Genomic DNA, 20,090 nt, shown 5'->3' with positions numbered 1-20,090 from the left:
GTGGTTTTTCAGATCCTTTTCACCCTTTAGGCTCTTTCTGCCAATTTTTTGTTAGTAGAAGTTTGGTGAGTGTTGATTCGCGCTTTTCATTTTGCACTTTTCATTTCGCACTTTTCAGTTCGTTTCCGAACGGCCGTTCGACAATCAGCCATGTTGTGGGATCGGAGGAGATAACGTGTTATGTATTATTGGCCTTGGAGTTATTGCTTTGACCCAAGTCCAGTCCAGGAACAGGAGGAGGAGGAGTTCTTGGACCAAAAATTAGTTGCTTTATTAATGGTGACCATTTATGCCATATGCCTTTGCTGCGGGAGCTCCAGGAGAATAATCTGGATTATTTTCGGAATTATCTCCGGATGACGGACCCCTGCTTTCACCAACTCTATGCATTGCTGACCCCCTATATTAAGAAGCAGGACACACGCATGAGGCTTTTATTTTATTTTATTTTTTGGTTGAATAATAATAATTTGATTTGTTATATTTTCTATATTTTTGGATGCATAGAATGCACTTTTTGGTTAAGTTCTATTGGCAGATACCATGTCAAATTTTAGAAAAAAAAATTTATGCACAGTAAAAAAAATTGCGTAGAATAATACTTGGCTGTGTGTTTTATTTCAAATGACAGTTTGGGAGTCAGCAGTTACATTTAAAAAAAATACAAATGTAAAATTTACAAGGGACACCAAGATAGTTGTATCTTTGATCTTAAAAAACTACGAGATAATGGTGTTGTGGTAACTTGCCCAAAAAAAAAAAAAGAAGAAAAGCATAATAATATTATTCTTGATATCACTAGAAAAAAAGCCTTTGAAAATTCGTTTGCAATAACTCCATCAGTATCACCAGCAAAGCAGCTTCATTATTATCCCATTAAAGAAGAAGAGAATTGTGCGCTGCATTTCCAGATTTCACAATTTGCTGCGTCACGAATGTTAATTCTCCATTACGAACTCCAGTTTACAAGACCGACCGCTTCCGGCCCGTCCTTGCTTCCGAGCATGCTTGTTTGTACTTTGAACTTTTGTCCGACGGACTTGTGTACACATGCTCGGAAAAATCCGACAACAGACATTTGTCCGTGGAAAATTTTAAAACCTGCCGTCCAACATTTGTCCACGGAAAATGCGACAACAATTGTCCGATGGAGCGTACACACGGTAGGATTTTCCGCCAACAGCCCGTCATCACACAATTCCCGTCGGAAAATCCAATCGTGTGTACGAGGCTTTAGTCTTCGCCTACCCTGTTCACCTACATGTACTCACCTGACCTCCTTTGGAGCCCCCTGACAGCGCTGTCCTCCTCTGATCACATGTCAGGATGGAAGGAGCTCAGGATGTCCTACAGTAAAAAATTCCCTGTGCTCTCTTCTGATTGGTTATTCTATTCCAGTAAGAGGAATCAGACAACCACCACATAGAAGGCATGGAAAAGACTGTAGGTTGTAACTTTTATTTGCCACGTTCCATTAAGAAAACTTTTAACATAAAACTCTTCTTCTTGAACCTTCTTTTGTGAATGAGTCGAAATGAGATTCCAAACATGTTTTATGAAATTAAATCATTTATTTACAGCCAAAAGAAAACGTGTAACAGTTATACATCTCATAATTCACAGGTTGCTTAAATAAGGTAAACAGGGCGGCTGTTGATAGAAATTGCTGGGCCCAATAGAGACTACCTGACAGTGCCCCACCCCCGCCAAGAAAATACTAAAGCTCTAAAAATACAATAAAATCATTATTAATCATTAGACACAAATACAACGTAACTAACAAAATTCCTGCTAAATATAAAAGACAAAACTGAGTTAATAAATAAAAATCAAGATCAGATAAAAAATATACAGGCTGGGCAGCTCCGGGATCGGAGAGACAGAGGGAGGGAAACAAATGTAGCACCCGGGTGTTTAATCAGGGTTGCTAATAAATTTAGTTTGCCAGGCGGTAGTTGTCCTGGTTAATTGTTAGTAGATCCACTGATTCCTCTGTAGTTCTGGACTTGCTGCGCCTTCTCTCTTCTGTCGCTAGGTGGCGTTATGCTGGTGACATTAGATAGACAAGGGCTTAGCAAGGTCAGGTTATGAATAGATGGGGTGTCTCAGCCAATGGGCAGGGGTTTCTTTAAGCCCCTTGGCCTGCTGGTAGAGCCTATTTATTTGAGTGGAGTCAGGTGATCGGGGGTTCTGTGCCACCTGGAAGGCTGTCTGGGTGGACATGTGTTATGCTTCCCTGGTCTGCTAGTCCAGAATCCTGAGGCCTCTGGCTGCTAGGCTGTCTGAGGGCCTATCCAGAAGCAAGAGAAGCAGTGCAGGGTTTGGACTGTAGGATTGGAGTCCAACCGAGAGTAAAGGTTCAGCCGGACGTGGAACCAGTTGAGGTTGGAGGTAGAGGGGAAGCTGTCGCCACTAAGTGGCCATCCACCTTGTTACCGGGGGCCCCCTAGGAGTAAGCTGGAGCCAGTACCAGAGCAGTCATCTCAACAACTCAAGGGAAGAAGTGGGAAAACTTCAGCAAGTGCCGAGCCAGGGACCCAGCAGGACAGCAAAGGTGATGCTTGAGGAGCATCAGTGGGTGCCAGGCCAGGGACCTAGCTTGTCAGCAGGGGTGATGCTTGAAGAGTATCTGTGAGTGCCAAGCCAGGAACCCAGCAAATGCTTGTGGAAGATACTGAGTTATGGAAGTGGAAGAGCTCAAGGGATCCAGTGGCGATCGGATCTGAGAGTCTAATGAGTGACTGGGAGCTCAGTGAGTGAAGATCTACAGTGAGAGACTGTAGAGTGTGAAGAGAACTATCTGTGTTACCAATAGTTAAGTAAAATACCGTTAGTGACTGTTACAAGATTGTTGCCATAGGAGACAGTGCTCCTACCTATACAGAAGTGGTATCTGGCTGGAGGCCTTCCACTGTATAGCTATCTACCTATAGAAGTCTCGGAGTCTGCCAATTATCATTGCATTCATTTAAGGGTGTCCTGGCCCTAAACCGCTCCCCCACAGTTCTGTTAAGAGACAATAAATCTCTTTTGCATTCAAAAGTGTCTGGCACCCATCACTGCATCTTGCATTACACCCACCCTGCCTTGTAACCCACTCTGCAAAGACGGATGTCAGCTATCCCTGACTCTGGAAGTCACCATTAGGCCTTTGGAGGTCCAGGACCTTGTTACACAAAGTTACAGAGATAACAAACTCAAAAGCAGAGCTAACATTTTAGCCAACCCTGGGAAGGGGATTAGTGAGGGACGACTGTCTCTTTCTCAGCAGATAAAAGCTGGCAGCAGGAAGAGGGGGAGAGACCAGCTTACAAGAGGACCGTTGGCCCCCCCTATCAGCGGCCCTAAAGGTAAATGCTCCATTTACTGATAAACCGTTTATGTAAATGGGGTGATCCCGCCCCCCTCTGACATCACGGGGAAAGCCATAGGGAAGTCCCCATGTGCCCGAGGGGGGCGGGGTCACCGGATGGCCCTGCCCTCTGTTATATAACAAGTGTCAGAAGAACAGAAGCGCCACACGGTGGAAGACTCCCACTGAGGCGGATCGTGCGGACGGAGCGGAAAAGAAGCCGAAGAACGATGCGGGACGAGAAGAGCGGAGGAAGAAGAAGATGGAGAAGAAGATGGAGGAAGAAGAACAACACCGAAGGAAGACCAGAAGATAGAAGATGGAAGAAGAAGCGGAAAGAAGAAGAAATTAATAAAGGACTTGTCAAAAACCGTCTCTTGTGTTTTTTAACCCTATTGACACTTTTTTTGTGAAATGGTAGGGGCACATTTGTACCCCATTACCAATTCACACGGGGGTGGGATCTGGGGGTCCCCTTGTTAAAGGGGGCTTCCAGATTCCGATAAGCCCCCCGCCTGCAGACCCCCCAACCACCGGGCAAGTGTTGTGGGTATGAGGCGCTTCTCCCGATCAACATGGGGACAAGGTGCTTTGGGGTATTTTTTATTGTTTTTTTTTAAATATCCATACCAGACCTGAAGGGCCTGGTATGGAATTTAGGGGGACCCCCACGCATTTTTTTTTAAATTTTGGTTCGGGGTTCCCCTGTCGGGAAATTCCATGCTGTTTTTATCAATGAACTGTTATGTGTATTGTTGGACCGAGAATTCATTATAGCCACGAGTAGTTTTAAATGACTTTTTTTCCTTTAGAAATGTAATTTTACTGTCAGACTGTTCTAAACACAGGAAACATGCGCCACTTTACAGGCATACTATAGGCACCCCCCAGGTACAAAATTTAAAGGAATATTACACTTTTATTGTTTCACTTTCACCGAAAAAAACGTCCGTTTTTAAAACTTCTTTTTGCATTGATACATGTCCCCTGGGGCAGGATCCAGGTCCCTAAACACTTTTTATGACAATACCATGCATATAAGCCTTTAAAATGAGCATAAGCAATTTTTGGCCTGTTTGCATGTTCTGGATGCGAACCAACCGAACAGGAGGGTGTTCGGCTCATCCCTACTGACCACATAAGAACTTTTTTTTTAACATCCTGGACAGTAAATATGCTCCATCTGGTTTGGGTCTCGTATACATGTTCAGATATCTGGATCCTTCACAGTAGCGTAGGTGACAGTCAACCCATCCTGGGAAAGAATTGCGACATATGACAGGTTAGTGAGTGGAGACATTAGGTGGATATATATCATCTCAGGTGTTCTGCAACAATACTCTGTGGAACTTTGCACCACTATTTATAAAGCTATAGGGATGTTCTTAAGGCCACTGATGGGGGGGGGGGGGGAACAGCCATCCCTCACATATTGGGCCCAGGCCCCTTTGGATCAGCGGGGGAGGGTCAGGTTTAGCTTGGAAGTAGGACGAGTCCTGTAGAGTGTAGAGTTCCGGCATCTCCCCCACAGCTGTCACAGGATCGTGAGGGAATGCAGCATGTCCACCTAACTCGCCGGCTGTTACTGGAACATCAAGAATGGCCAGTGAATTAGGTGGACATGCTGCATTCCTTTGAAACCCTCCAGTGACAGCCAACTTTGTTGGTGGCTCAACTTTTGACTTGGGAGCACTGCCAATCAGACTTGCACTGACCCCACTCCTGCCTCTCTCCTGGGACTAGCAGAGTGGAGCCGGCCAGAGAAGTGAGTGAGACCTGCCGTCAGAAATCATGGGCCTCGTACAGCTTAGCAGACAGGAACAGTGAACCATGACTAACAGGCGGCCTCACCCACATGAACAAACCAGAATACCTGTGAGAATGAGCCCTTAAAGTGATAGTAAAACCCGCTTTGTGATTATTATTTACAGATAAGCCTATAATGAGGCTTACCTGAAGGTAATATTAATATCTTCTAAGCGTGCACCGTTTAGTAGATATTCACCCTGCAGACAGTGACATCACCGGTGCAAGCGCTCTGAAGGTCCGGCTTACCTTGCTGGAACTTCAGAGCTTCATGCTCCGAGCCAAGTGATGTCATCGAGGCTCTGGCCAATCACACAGCCAGAGCGTGCAAACCCAGAAGAAAGACGGGGGAAGATGTCAGCCCTCTCAGCAGTGAAAGCGCCGTGGGATGGCTTCATTCTAAGGTAAGTACTGCATAATGTGTAGCTTTTCTTTTTTTTTACCAGCCGTGGTTTACAACTGCTTTACTTATGTTTTTTTTTGTTTTTTGTTTTTTACAATTTCATTTTTTTTATTTTTTTTTTTACATTGTTTTAACATCCCTGTGGGGGTTGGTGAAATATCAGCAGACAGTACTGTTCAATCCCTTAATAAGGAGTGGAAAATGTGAGGAGTGGAAGACTTTCACCCCAAAATGGAGATGGTGAAAGAAGAAACTTTAAGCCCTTGTACACACGGTCGGACATTCCGATGGTAAAATGTCCAATCGGACCGCGTTGTCGGATAATCCGACCGTGTGTGGGCTCCATCGGACTGTTTCCGTCGGAATGTCCAACCGACAAAGTTTTAGCCCTTGTACACACGGTCGGAGAATCCGTCGGGATGTGTCCTATCGGACCGTGTTGTCGGATAATCCGACTGTGTGTGGTATGCATCGGACTGATTCCGTCGGAATATCCGTCGGACCCAATTTTCCAACATGTTGGAAATATTTCCCGACCAACTAGGCCGATCGGACATACTCCGATCATGTGTAGAGAATTTTGATCGGACCAAGTGCCACGCATGCTCAGATCAAATTCCTACATCAAAGCTAGCCTGAACGTAGTCCCATCGTAACGAAATTACGTCATCACGTTCTGAATGATCGGATTTTTCGACAACTTAGTCCGACCGTGTGTATGCAACAGTTTCGGACAAAATCCGACGGATTTGGTTGTCGAAATCTCCAACCGTGTGTACAGGGGCTTAGAGCTGGGCTATAAAATTTTGCGACAACATGATCCAAACGGACTTTGTCCGATCGTCTGTAGAGAATAACGTTCGGACAAAGTGCCACGCATGCTCAGATCAAATTCCTACACCAACGCTATTGGCTACTGGCCTGAACGTAGTCCCGTCGTAACGAAATAACGTCATCACGTTACGAACGATCGGATTTTCCGACAACTTTGTCGGACCGTGTGTATGCAACACCAGTTTCGGATTTTGTTGTCGGAATGTCCGACCGTGTGTACAAGGGCTAAGGTGTTCTCATCAAAAAGTAAATAATTATTGGTTCGTTTTTTGGCACTCAATCTCAAATATAGTGTGAAAAGTATTTTCATACTTACATTTCTGATTTTATTTCCTACAGAGGATGAAATGTAAAATAAAAATGATATTAATAATTATATCACATTGCAAGAAGACCAACATAAAGGGCAACATGTCTACCAATATCCCAATATCTAGCAGGTACAAAAGGTTTAATCATTGAAAAATAATGAAACGTTTTTAATCAATTGATACAAATGTTTGGACCGATCTTTGATCTAGAGCATCTGCATTTTGCATATTTTACGCATTGCATAGATGTTGAGTGATTCTTTTTTCAAATGCATGCAGGAGCAACTTTAATGCTTTATTAAATAAGTGGTTGCGGAGAACACTATGTGGGTTTTTTTATTTCTTTTTGAGAGTGTGTGTTTGGGATCCATCCCCCTGGGCTACTTTTAGAGATTGATCCATGTGGCTGAACTATTGGAGAAGCTGTGTCCATTCTGGAGAAGCCTTGCATATGCCCAGGCCCTGAAAGTGATATCATGCTGTATTGATTGACCTTCAATTGGGTAAGCACTTTGTTTTGCACAGCATTGAAGACTATTTTAACTTATTGTGAGCAATTGTGACTTGTCGGCCACATTATATTTGATAGAATATGTATTTTATGCATATTTATTCATTTGTTTACATGAATTGTAATTAGTTTTTTGTATTATATTTTTAATGCTCTAATTGTATATGACAATTACAGTAGAAATAGGAAGAGATAGCCCAACTGCCACACACCTCACCCGGCCCAAGTGGTTAACAAGTAAAAGCAGCCCCAGCTTGACCACGACTCCAACATGTCCCGCCCCCCCCCCCCCGCATAGTCCATGAATGGTTCTGAGGCTGCTTTTACTTGCTAACCACTTGGACCTGGTGAGGTGTGTGGCAGCTGGGCTATGTCTTCCTATTTCTACTGTAATTTTCATATACAATTAGAGCATTAAAAATATAATACATCTCTTCCTATTTCTGAAGCATGTTTTGGGTCTGGACAGACCTTTCCTCAACCTGCACCCTCACTAGTCAGTGGCATCCAACTCTTCGGGCTGTGACAGCCTGAGTGTGGACCCTTAAGCTTTTTATTAGACATGTGCGATTCGTTTCGTACAAATCTCAAATTCGTACGAATTTCCCAAAATTCGTACGTTTGGGAGGATCCGAAATACGAATTGCCATGCATCCGAATTTTGTACGCAATACGAACTTTTGTTTACGAATTTCGGATTTCGAATCAGTTGTCGTCGCATCGACGTCTCAGTCATTATGCTTATTATGAGGGGCTCCCACCATCCCTGTGCTATGCTGACTTCCTACTGGGGCTGTACCTCTGCTGTGCTCATTATGAGGGGCTCCCACCATCCCTGTGCTATGCTGACTTCCTCCTGGGGCTGTACCTCTGCTGTGCATATTATGAGGGGCTCCCACCATCCCTGTGCTATGCTGACTTCCTCCTGGGGCTGTACCTCTGCTGTGCTCATTATGAGGGGCTCCCACCATCCCTGTGCTGTGCTGAGTTCCTCCTGGGGCTGTACCTCTGCTGTAATCATTATGAGAGGTTTCCACCATTCCTGTGCTGTACTGACATACTGAGCAGAGCAGGGGTACAGCCCCAGGAGGAAGTCAGCACAGCACAGGGATGGTGGGAGCCCCTCATAAAAGGCAGCCCCAGGAGGAAGTCAGCATAGCACAGGGATGGTGAGAGCCCCTCATAATAAGCAGCCCCAGGAGGAAGTCAGCATAGCACAGGGATGGTGGGAGCCCCTCATAATGAGCACAGCAGAGGTACAGCCCCAGGAGGAAGTCAGCATAGCACTGGGATGGTGGGAGCCTCTCATAATAAGCAGCCCCAGGAGGAAGTCAGCATAGCACAGGGATGGTGGGAACCCCTCATAATATGCACAGCAGAGGTACAGCCCCAGGAGGAAGTCAGCATAGCACAGGGATGGTGGGAGCCCCTCATAATAAGCAGCCCCAGGAGGAAGTCAGCATAGCACAGGGATGGTGGGAACCCCTCATAATAAGCAGCCCCAGGAGGAAGTCAGCATAGCACAGGGATGGTGGGAGCCCCTCATAATATGCACAGCAGAGGTACAGCCCCAGTAGGAAGTCAGCATAGCACAGGGATGGTGGGAGCCCCTCATAATAAGCAGCCCCAGGAGGAAGTCAGCATAGCACAGGGATGGTGGGAGCCCCTCATAATATGCACAGCAGAGGTACAGCCCCAGGAGGAAGTCAGCATAGCACTGGGATGGTGGGAGCCTCTCATAATAAGCAGCCCCAGGAGGAAGTCAGCATAGCACAGGGATGGTGGGAGCCCCTCATAATATGCACAGCAGAGGTACAGCCCCAGGAGGAAGTCAGCATAGCACAGGGATGGTGGGAGCCCCTCATAATAAGCAGCCCCAGGAGGAAGTCAGCATAGCACAGGGATGGTGGGAACCCCTCATAATAAGCCGCCCCAGGAGGAAGTCAGCATAGCACAGGGATGGTGGGAGCCCCTCATAATATGCACAGCAGAGGTACAGCCCCAGTAGGAAGTCAGCATAGCACAGGGATGGTGGGAGCCCCTCATAATAAGCAGCCCCAGGAGGAAGTCAGCATAGCACAGGGATGGTGGGAGCCCCTCATAATAAGCTGCCCCAGGAGGAAGTCAGCATAGCACAGGGATGGTGGGAGCCCCTCATAATGAGCACATGGCTGCCATGCACAGCTGCTCCAGTTTTGATCCCCCGCACGGTACGGGGTCACCGGGGATGTGCGGGGTCACTGGAAATTGTTTGGTGTTACCAAGCATGTGCTCTCCGCACGTCCTCGGTGACCCCAAACAGTGTGGGGGGATCTATCGAAACTGGAGCAGGCGAAAACTGGACCAGCGGTGCATGGCAGATAATCCGCTTCTCTCTTTCTCATCTAATGAAAATTTGTATTTCGGATAGGAAATTCTTCAACGGAAATTCGTATTTTGGATAAAAACCAAACTTCCATCAGCATCGACTGTCATATTGAGGTATATTTTTGCCTTTAAATTCATCATAACGAACGTTCGTACAAGTTAACGAACCTAACGACAATTCGCATTTCGTATGAAACGAAACTGAATTTCGGACACGAAATACGAAGTCCGAATTAATTTTAATAGGAACCGTAACGGAACAGAACTAAACAAATTTATTGACGGCGCCCATGTCTACTTTTTATCATCTGTGACAGTGATGACAATTACAGTATTAAACAGATGACCACTGTCACAACCAGGCTGCAGTAGCATCTGAAGGCTGAAAGCTAATTTTGTAAGCCTAGTCTTCAGTCTTCCTATAAGCACTATATCTCATATGGAGCTAACATAACTGGAAACTAAACTGATTGGTTCCTGACCTTCAGAAGGGACTGAAGCTGTCAGTGGCAACCGGAATTGAGAGTCACCAGCTGCATAGTGTCAGCTGATGGATTTCAAATGGAGGACATTTATTAATGTATGGCCAGCATGGGGCATTGTCCTGGGGAGTGTAGTATGCAGATTGAGGACAAGAAATATGACAGAACATTAAAAACCGCATTAGATAATCTTGGGTTATTTCTGGCAAAAACTCTACTGCCACAAAATAATTGAACTTACCTTTGGGCAAGTGACATAATTCTAGGTAGGTGTAGCACACATCTTGTGGATCTGGGTTTGCATCAGTTACTGGGGAAAAAAGTCAAAAAAAATTCCTAATTAATAAATGTTGGAATCAGACAGGAATTAATATTATACATCTACACAGCTGTTTGTACAGCCGAACTCAGCCATATTGATGCCAGGCAGTCTCACATGTTTAAAAGCAAGGAATGTGACACAATTTGAATAGCAGAATGAGTTCTATTCAGCCCACCTGGAATGTACTGAACTTCAAAGACAATATGGTGCCGACTTGTCTGAAAGAACAAAGGACAGCTGGTGGGGCGTCCGAGATCGAGCCACAAGATGGCAATCCAGTCGGAGCAGTTGCAATTTATGGGCAAACACTGCCCCCCAGAGGCCAAGTATGGCAGGACTGTTAACCTGGGGGAGAAAATGCCCCAGAGACGCTGATTGGTCTACGGGAGAAGTAGGATGGGCTATGGGTTGTGGTATGGCTGAGGTATGTTTAACTAAAAGGGTTGCAACCAGGAGTTGGGCCTCTTTATTCCATCAGGAGACCCAGTCACGAGGATCGATAAGTATGGCTTATATTGTACTTTGATTGTATGCTATGTATTATTGTAACTTATATTGATACCTTATGCACGCGTTCTTATTTCCTTGGGAAATAAATGAGATTTAATTGATCTTAGACCGTGTATTGATTTCATAGCCAAGGGTGGTAGTATTGTGATATTAACAATAACATGTGCTTGGCGTATTTGAGGCTTAGCTGAACTATAGGGACTAGACAAAGGAATACATAACTGATAATAATAATTGAGCGAAGTGATCAGTTACTTCAATAAATGTAAGAAAAGGCCACAGGGTCATTACGTTATAGTCCTCCTGAAAGTGTCAGTCCACCCAAAAGTGATATTTTAGTTTTAAGGAAGCCCCTGATTTTTATATTGCTTTGATACAAAAAACCCAAGATCTCCCAAGCCATAATTCTGTTCCTGTCCACCTGGTAGTTTTGGGGGCCTCCATCCTTCTTCACGTGTCCTAGCTCCACCTATTTCATCTACATCTACAGGAGTTACTTTCAGCCACAGAAAGCTCATCAAATCCAACATTTATGTTGCAATTGAAGGAAATCCCATGTGTAATAAAGAAGTCCTATGCTAACAACTCAACAAACCACAAAGTGCAACAATTACTGTAAATCAATTACTATCGGTCACTATTACTGTATCTCTAATGGTGCCAAGTAGGAAAGAGCTGGGTTGGGTCCAAACTCAATCCAAACACAGTTTGGCTTAACCCATGGTGAGCTGTCACATGGTGGCATCCCTGCTGGCCAAATCAGATGGGATTTGAGCATTCTCCACCTCCCAGCAGCAGGTACACAATAGGGTGTGACAGCATTGTTCTAATGTGACCACACATCCATATAAGGTCATTTAAATTACCTAATATAACCATGAGGACATAATTGGGTTCATTTACTAAAACTAGAAAAAGCAAAATATGGTACAACTCTGCATAGAAACACATCGGCTTCCACGGTATGTTTTCCAAGCTTAATTGAACAGGGTGAAGTTAGAAGCTAATTGCCTACCATGCACAGCTGCACCAGACTTTGCACTCCCTAGTTTTAGTAAATAGACCCCATTAGGTCAATGGCGACACAAGCATCCCCACCACTTTGTTTACATGCAGCTGCAAGGTGGAAAATGTCCTGACCACAGGTGTTTGGGCCTAAGCAGTGAAGTCCCTAAAAGTGTACCTGTCCCCTCCACCATCCTACCCCCACACCCCCCCCCCCCCCCCCCACAAACACACACACCTGTTCCAGTGTCTTCCCTCCCAGCAGTCTCTGCTCCGACCCCCAAAGCACATGTCCTGATTGCCCAGAACAGCCCAGCTCAGATCATAACCACCCTTCACATAACAACTCCATTCACCCCCCTCATTCTCCATCCCTCCAACCCTGATCATTGCCCCTCTTCTCCATCCCCCCAACTCTGCTCACCCCCCTTCTTCTCCACCCCCCAACTCTGCTCACCCCTCCTCTTCACTCCCATCCTCTGCTCACTCCCCCTCTCTGCCATCCTTCCAACTCTACTCACCCTTCTTTATTCTGTACCGAGGGAGGGGTGTCTATATTTAGTGAAGGGGGTCTGTACAGAATGAGGGTGGTCTTTATATAGTGGAGGGGATCTGTACAGAGAGAGGGGGATGTTTATATAGTGGAGGGGGTCTGTACCAAGAGAGGGGGATGTTTATATAGTGGAGGGGGTCTGTACTGAGAGAGGGGATCTTTATATAGTGGACGGGGTCTGTACTGAGAGAGGGAGGTCTGTATATAATGGGAGGGTCTGTACTGAGAGAGGGTGGTCTGTACTTATCGGAGGGGGGTCTGTACTGAGTACTGAGAGAGGGGGGTCTATACTTAATGGAGAGGGGAGTCTGTACTGAGAGAGGGGGTCTTTATATAGTGGACGGGGTCTGTACTAAGAGAGGGAGGTCTGTATATAGTGGGAGGGTCTGTACTGAGAGAGGGCGGTCTGTACTTATCAGAGGGGGGTCTGTACTGAGAGAGGGGGGTCTATACTTAATGGAGAGGGGAGTCTGTACTGAGGGAGGGGGGACTATACTTAGTAGAGGGAGGTCTGTACTGAGAGAGGGGGGGGTCTGTATTTTGTGGAGAGGGAGTAAAAAAAATATTTGGGGGGGTGACACCATGTTTTGCACCAGGTGGTACCATCCCTAGTGACACCACTGTCTATTACATGGGTGCAGGGTAATTGTAGCTGCAAAATATAGCTTGGAAGACTGATAACATTGCTCACAGGCAGTGACAACGACATTGCATTTTTTTAAGTAGGATCAACAAGTATTTTTTTGTACTAGCTGAAGAAATTCATAGCCTGAACAATAAAAGTTATGCAGCCACAACATGTTGGGACTGGTAAGCTGAAATACTTGACATTTTTGTTCTTGGGTTTAGATATCCTTTAAGACCTCCCAGCACACCCATGATAACCCATTACCCATGTTATCCATTGTGGCCATCTCTTGGAGTGATCCTTGACATGAAGCAGGAGACCCTTTTCTATGTTTACATCTCCAGATAAGGACAGCAGAAAGGACAATGATCAGAAGAACCCCAACAGAGCCCACAACAAGGACTGTCACATAGACTTCTCGGCCTGTAGGAAAGAAAATAAAAAGACCATGAATGTTGTGAAAATTAGAGGAAATCAATGGGTAAGGATGTTGTACAGTATATATATGCTTATGCTGGGACTGTGACATCATAATGGGCGGAGACATCATCCGGTGACACCGCCCATTGTCCCTATATAAGTCGCCATGCAACACTTCCCTGTCATTACGGCCAGAGACAGCATCGAGTCAACATCTCAAGGAAGAAGAAGAGAAGAAGAGAAGGTGGCGACAGCGGCAGCGGCGACAGAAGACTGGGCCACCGCCAGTAAAAGAGCTGGAAGAAGGAGCGGAGGCCCAGCAAGAAGAACCGAAGAGGGGGACAAGACCCCTGAAGTCGGAAGAAGACCCCTGGAGCTGTGCAATAAATGATTTTGAAACCTTGTGTTGTGTTTTATTTACTTTTTTTCCCAGGTGAATGGGTAGGGGTACATTGTACGTTGTAAAAAAGTAACAGTACAGCGCAAATAGATAATGAAATATTAATACAAAAAAGTCCATAAGATGAAAAATAGATGAATAATAGATGCAGTAATCAAGAAGAATCCGCTTGTGCAGTGTGTCTTCAATCAGTATAACAAGTGACGATGTGATCCCTTCACCATTGAACAAATTGGACTCTCACCTCAAATAATGGACCCCTGATATATCAGACAGGTCAAAAACACATGTTCCCATCAAGGGTAGATCATAAGATTTCAGCAGACCAAACGGGAGTACTCCAAGAAAAGATCCACCTCCGTGTCATCGGATCAATATGATTTATGACTACGTGACCCGCGCCGTGACGTCATCCGCAGGCTAACACACTGATCCACGCATGGTATTCGTTTCCTCGCTTAGCACTCGGCACTGGAGATCAGTGCTTTCAAATGTGAGTGTGACTTCTCTTTATTTGCTTTTAAAATAAATTTATATCAACGGAGAGCACTAGATTTGCTTGTTCTTTATATTTATACATGAAATCATATTGATCCGATGACACAGAGGTGGATCTTTTCTTGGAGTACTCCCGTTTGGTCTGCTGAAATCTTATGATCTACCCTTGATGGGAACATGTGTTTTTGACCTGTCTGATATATCAGGGGTCCATTATTTGAGGTGAGAGTCCAATTTGTTCAATGGTGAAGGGATCACATCGTCACTTGTTATACTGATTGAAGACACACTGCACAAGCGGATTCTTCTTGATTACTGCATCTATTATTCATCTATTTTTCATCTTTTTTGTATTAATATTTCATTATCTATTTGCGCTCTACTGTTACTTTTTTACTTTGTAATGTGGGATTTGTTATTTTGACCTATAGTATTCTAGCTGCATTTTTTAATTTTTTTCACTTATTTTATTGTGTTTAGCGCTGGTTGATTTCTTATTTTACATTGTACGTTGGGCCGGTATCTGGGGGCCCCCTTATTAAAGGGGGCTCCCGGATTCCGCTAAGCCCCCCGCTCGCAGACCCCGACAACCAACAGCCAGGGTTGTCGGGAAGAGACCCTTGTCCTCGTCAACATGGGGACAAGGTGCTTTGGGGTGAGGGGCCGCAGGAACCCCCTTCCCCAAAGCACCCCCCCATGTTGAGGGCACACGGCCTGGTACGGCTCAGGAGGGGGGGCGCTCGCTCGTCCCCACCCCCTTTCCTGACCGGCCGGGTTGCGTTCTCGGATAAGGGTCTTATATGGACCTTGGGGGGACCCCCACGCCGTTTTTTCAGCGTAGGGCTTCCCATTTAAGTCCATACCAGGGGACGGGGCCAGCGACGTGTCAATCTCGCCGCCGAAGGCGGCGACATTGACTTCCTTCGCTAGTCCCGGCTACCTGGAGCCACGTTTAAAATGAATGGACTTTTCTCCAAAGTCTGTTCATTTCAAAAGTCCGGCGGACTAGCACACAGACGGCTGGATTGTCCGCCCGATTCGCAGTCCAGCGGACAATTTTTGAGTCAAAACTACTTTCTAAGTCCGCGAGACTTTTGGGAAAAAATAGTCTGATCGTGTGTATGGGGCATTTGATGACTTGGTTAACGCCGCTCAAAAGTACTTTGTATGCCTTCATATTCGCTTTTGGATTAAATGTACCAAATGAAATACATATACATTGTTAGAAATATTTTTGTTTAAAAAAAAATAGTCTATCCTGCTCCTTCGAATTTTCTCATCACTACGGTCAATGATGAACATTGATTCGCCCCCACATTAACAATTAGAAGATGGAACTAACGTTCCTAAAACGTAAGCTTTCTAATACAATTCTCCTGGCGTATGACCAGCTTAAAAATTCAAAAGTTGAACAGAGTGGCTTCACCCATCTCTCCAGATTCTGTACAGCCCCCTGTCGCTCCTCGGTACATCTTCTCTATCCCTGCTCTGAGGTCAATGGGGAGAACCAGAAACTCTACTATTGTAACAGAGAAGGAACAGGATTCAAAGATTCCATAATCCCATGACAGAGAAACTGAGGTTTTTGAAGAACAAATATTAAAACGACCAAGGGGGAGACCTCCTAAACATAACGGAAACAAAGCAGGAGAGTCAGAGGATAAAGCAAACCTTGTCACCCCTATCTGTCGTAATTCAGCTTCTTTCACCACCAGAAAGCCCAGCTATTGACTCCAAAATACACAAAGTCAGTATCCACAGAAACCAAAGAAGTGGGTCAGAACCATCTGAGAAAAACCAGGAGACGAATAATATCAAAGCCTGTAGTGTTCTGGAAGATCAGATGATTACGATTTTAATATATATTTTTTTAATTCTGCATGTGTATTGTATTACCCGTAGTATTAAAATATATTAACACACAACTGGTCTCAGGGAGGATAATTTATATAAATTATTGTAAATGTTCTTAAAAGTGTAAATTACAAATCTAGTTTATGTGTAAGGGAAGAATATTCTTCCTATACAAAATAAATAGTTTATATTTTGTATTAAATCTTCATACCTTTATAAAATATGTATAAGGCCGCGTACACACGGGCGGACTGTTCGCCCAACCTTGTCCGCTGAACAGTGTTTGGGCGGACAGTCCGCTCGTGTGTGGGCTTTCAGCGGACAGTTTCAGCGGACAGTTGGACGGACAAAGTCTTTCGGAAATTCCGAAAAACTGTCCGCTGAAACTGTGTTTGAGCGAACAGTCCGCCCGTGTGTGGGCTTGTCCGCTGTACTTTCGAAATCAGCGGACTGTTCCCGCTCGGAAAGTCCGCCCATTTCGAGCGCGTGTACAGGTAGGCGGGGCCCGCGAAGGAGACGTCGCGGGCTCCGCCGCCTGGAATGGGATTAAAGGGGAACCCCAACGCCGAAAAAAATCGGCGTGGGGGGTCCCCCCAAGTCCACACCAGACCCTTGTCCGAGCACGCTACCCGGCCGGCCAGGAAAGGGGGGCGAGCGAGCGCGCCCCCCTCCTGAGCCGTACCAGGCCACGTGCCCTCAACATGGGGGGTGCCTTGGGGAAGGGGGGGCCGCGCGGCCCCCCCACCCCAAAGCACCTTGTCCCCATGTTGATGAGGACAAGGGCCTCTTCCCGACAACCCTGGCCGTTGGTTGTCGGGGTCTGCGGGCGGGGGCTTATCGGAATCCGGGAGCCCCCTTTAAGAAGGGGGCCCCCGGATACCGCCCCCCACCCTATGTGAATGAGTATGGGGTACAATGTACCCCTACCCATTCACCTGTGAAATAAAGTACAAAAAAAAACACAACACATGGAAAAAGTATTTTATTGCACAGCTCCGGGGGTCTTCCGTCTTCGGGGGTCTTCTCGCCGGACTCCTCCGCTATGTGTGTGTAGCTCTTTTACTAGCGGAGGAGTCCGGCTTTCTTCCTCCCCGCCGCCGGCCTCTTCTCCCGACTTCGGGGGTCTTGTCCCCCTCTTCGGTTCTTCTGCCGGGCCACCGCGCCTGGTCCGGTGGCCCGGTCTTCTGTCGCCGTCTTCCGTTCTTCTGTCGCCGCCTTCGGTTCTTCTGCCGGGCCACCGCGCCTTCTTGTAGCTCTTTTACAGGCGGTGGCCCGGTCTTCTGTCGCCGCTGTCGTCGTCGCCGCCGCCGCCTTCCGTTCTTGTTCTTCTTGTTCTTCTTCTTCTTCTCCTGGAGATGTTGACTCGACGAGCTCTCCGGCCGGAATGCCAGAGCCGCGCTGTGCGGTCACTTATATAGTGACAATGGGGCGGTGTCACATGGTATATGTCACATGGGTTGGTCACATGGTGACCCCGCCCCCTTACGATGTCATAGTCCCCATGTGACATCAACCCATGTGACCAACCCATGTGACATATACCATGTGACACCGCCCCATTGTCACTATATAAGTGGCAGCGGAGCGTGTCCCTGGCATTCCGGAGAGCTCGTCGAGTCAACATCTCCTGGGGAAGAAGAAGAAGAACAAGAAGAAGAACAAGAACGGAAGGCGGCGGCGGCGACGACGACAGCGGCGACAGAAGACCGGGCCACCGCCTGTAAAAGAGCTACAAGAAGGCGCGGTGACCCGGCAGAAGAACCGAAGGCGGCGACAGAAGAACGGAAGACGGCGACAGAAGACCGGGCCACCGGACCAGGCGCGGTGGCCCGGCAGAAGAACCGAAGAGGGGGACAAGACCCCCGAAGTCGGGAGAAGAGGCCGGCGGTGGGGAGGAAGAAAGCCGGACTCCTCCGCTAGTAAAAGAGCTACACACACATAGCGGAGGAGTCCGGCGAGAAGACCCCTGAAGACGGAAGACCCCCCGGAGCTGTGCAATAAAATATTTTTTCCCTGTGTTGTGTTTTTTTTTTGTACTTTATTTCACAGGTGAATGGGTAGGGGTACATTGTACCCCATACTCATTCACATAGGGTGGGGGGCCGGTATCCGGGGGCCCCCTTCTTAAAGGGGGCTCCCGGATTCCGATAAGCCCCCTGCCCGCAGACCCCGACAACCAACGGCCAGGGTTGTCGGGAAGAGGCCCTTGTCCTCATCAACATGGGGACAAGGTGCTTTGGGGTGGGGGGGCCGCGCGGCCCCCCCTTCCCCAAGGCACCCCCCATGTTGAGGGCACGCGGCCTGGTACGGCTCAGGAGGGGGGGCACGCTCGCTCGCCCCCCTTTCCTGGCCGGCCGGGTAGCGTGCTCGGACAAGGGTCTGGTGTGGACTTTGGGGGAACCCCCACGCCGATTTTTTTCGGCGTTGGGGTTCCCCTTTAAGCCCATTCCAGGCGGCGGAGCCCGCGAAGTATCCTTCGCGGGCCCCGCCTACCTGTACACGCGCTCGAAATGGGCGGATTTGCCTCCTCCTTACGTGGGCGAGTCCGTTCATTTCAAAAGTTGAGCGAACTGTTTGCCCAACCTTGTTCGTCAAACAGTCCGCTCGTGTGTGGGCAAGTCCGCTCATGCAAATTTTGAGCGGACTGTTTGCCGAAACTGTTTGACGAACAAGGTTGGGCAAACAGTCCGAGCGTGTGTACGCGGCCTTATAGTTTCATGGAATAGTCAATAAAACGATTGCATTTAAAATAAAAAAATGTAAAAAATGAAACTAAAGGATATTGTTATTCCACAAAAATAATCCATACAGATCCACTACTTACTGGGCATTAGTGATGGACGAACTTCTGATGGGACGTTTCGCGAACGCGGACCGCGAACGCAGCCGATAGTTCGCGAACCGGAACGTTCGCGGCGGGCCCCATTGACTTCAATGGGAGGCAAACTTCGCAAACCTACAGGTCAAATTTGCAGCCACAAAATAATTATTAACTGTGCAAACATAGTCCCACCACATGGCCAATGACATAACACATGTATGAGGTGAATCTGGGATCGACAACTACAAGCATTCTTTTTTTATATGGGAAATTGTTCTGACAATTCAGGACTGTGGAGCGCATGAAGGCAATGGAGGAGAGGGAAGGTCAGGGACCAGGGTAGGCAAAGAAGAGGGTGCAGGAGATGATCACCAGCAGCGTGACATACAGCAATGACACCTGCACCGTGATAGAGTCATCTGACAGCAGCACCGTGATACAGAGCACTGACATCAGCAGCGTGACATACAGCAATGACACCTGCACCGTGATAGAGTCATCTGACAACAGCACCGTGATAGAGAGCACTGACATCAGCAGCGTGACATAAAGCACTCACACCAGCACCGTCATATACAGCACTGACAGCAGCACCGTGATAGAGAGCACTGACATCAGCAGCGTGACATAAAGCACTCACACCAGCACCGTCATATACAGCACTGACAGCAGCACCGTGACAGAGAGCACTGACATCAGCACCGTGATATACAGCACTGACACCTGCACCGTAAGCAGCCCCAGGAGGAAGTCAGCATAGCACAGGGATGGTGGGAGCCCCTCATAATGAGCATAGCACAGGGATGGTGGGAGCCCCTCATAATATGCACAGCAGAGGTACAGTCCCAGGAGGAAGACAGCACAGCACAGGGATGGTGGGAGCCCCTCATAATAAGCAGCCCCAGGAGTAAGTCAGCACAGCACAGGGATGGTGGGAGCCCCTCATAATAAGCAGCCCCAGTAGAAATATGACACCGCTCAACCTCTTCAAAGAGTGTGCTTTTTTTGGACAA

At 47.1% G+C, this 20,090-nt stretch overlaps 1 protein-coding gene across 1 annotated transcript in view; it reads right to left on the bottom strand.

The window, feature by feature from the left end:
• Positions 1 to 1,551: 1,551 nt before the first annotated feature.
• Positions 1,552 to 20,090, bottom strand: part of LOC143942165 (high affinity immunoglobulin gamma Fc receptor I-like) — a 30,407-nt gene continuing 11,868 nt past the window's right edge. Inside the window, exons 4-7 of the mRNA XM_077463424.1 lie at positions 13,349 to 13,507; positions 10,308 to 10,376; positions 6,712 to 6,728; positions 1,552 to 4,607 (exon numbers count right to left, since the gene is read on the bottom strand). Of these exons, the coding sequence (XP_077319550.1) occupies positions 4,560 to 4,607; positions 6,712 to 6,728; positions 10,308 to 10,376; positions 13,349 to 13,507 (293 nt within the window). The 3' untranslated portion in view covers positions 1,552 to 4,559. The remainder of the gene's footprint in view (positions 4,608 to 6,711; positions 6,729 to 10,307; positions 10,377 to 13,348; positions 13,508 to 20,090) is intronic.

This window comes from Lithobates pipiens, unplaced genomic scaffold (genome assembly GCF_037356315.1).
Source record: "Lithobates pipiens isolate NorthernLeopardFrog02 unplaced genomic scaffold, aLitPip1_a1.2 Scaffold_30, whole genome shotgun sequence".
In the NCBI taxonomy this organism is placed as follows: Eukaryota; Metazoa; Chordata; class Amphibia; order Anura; family Ranidae; genus Lithobates; species Lithobates pipiens.
Note: the sequence above shows the minus strand (reverse complement) of the source record. Positions and strands in the feature narration are given on the sequence as shown.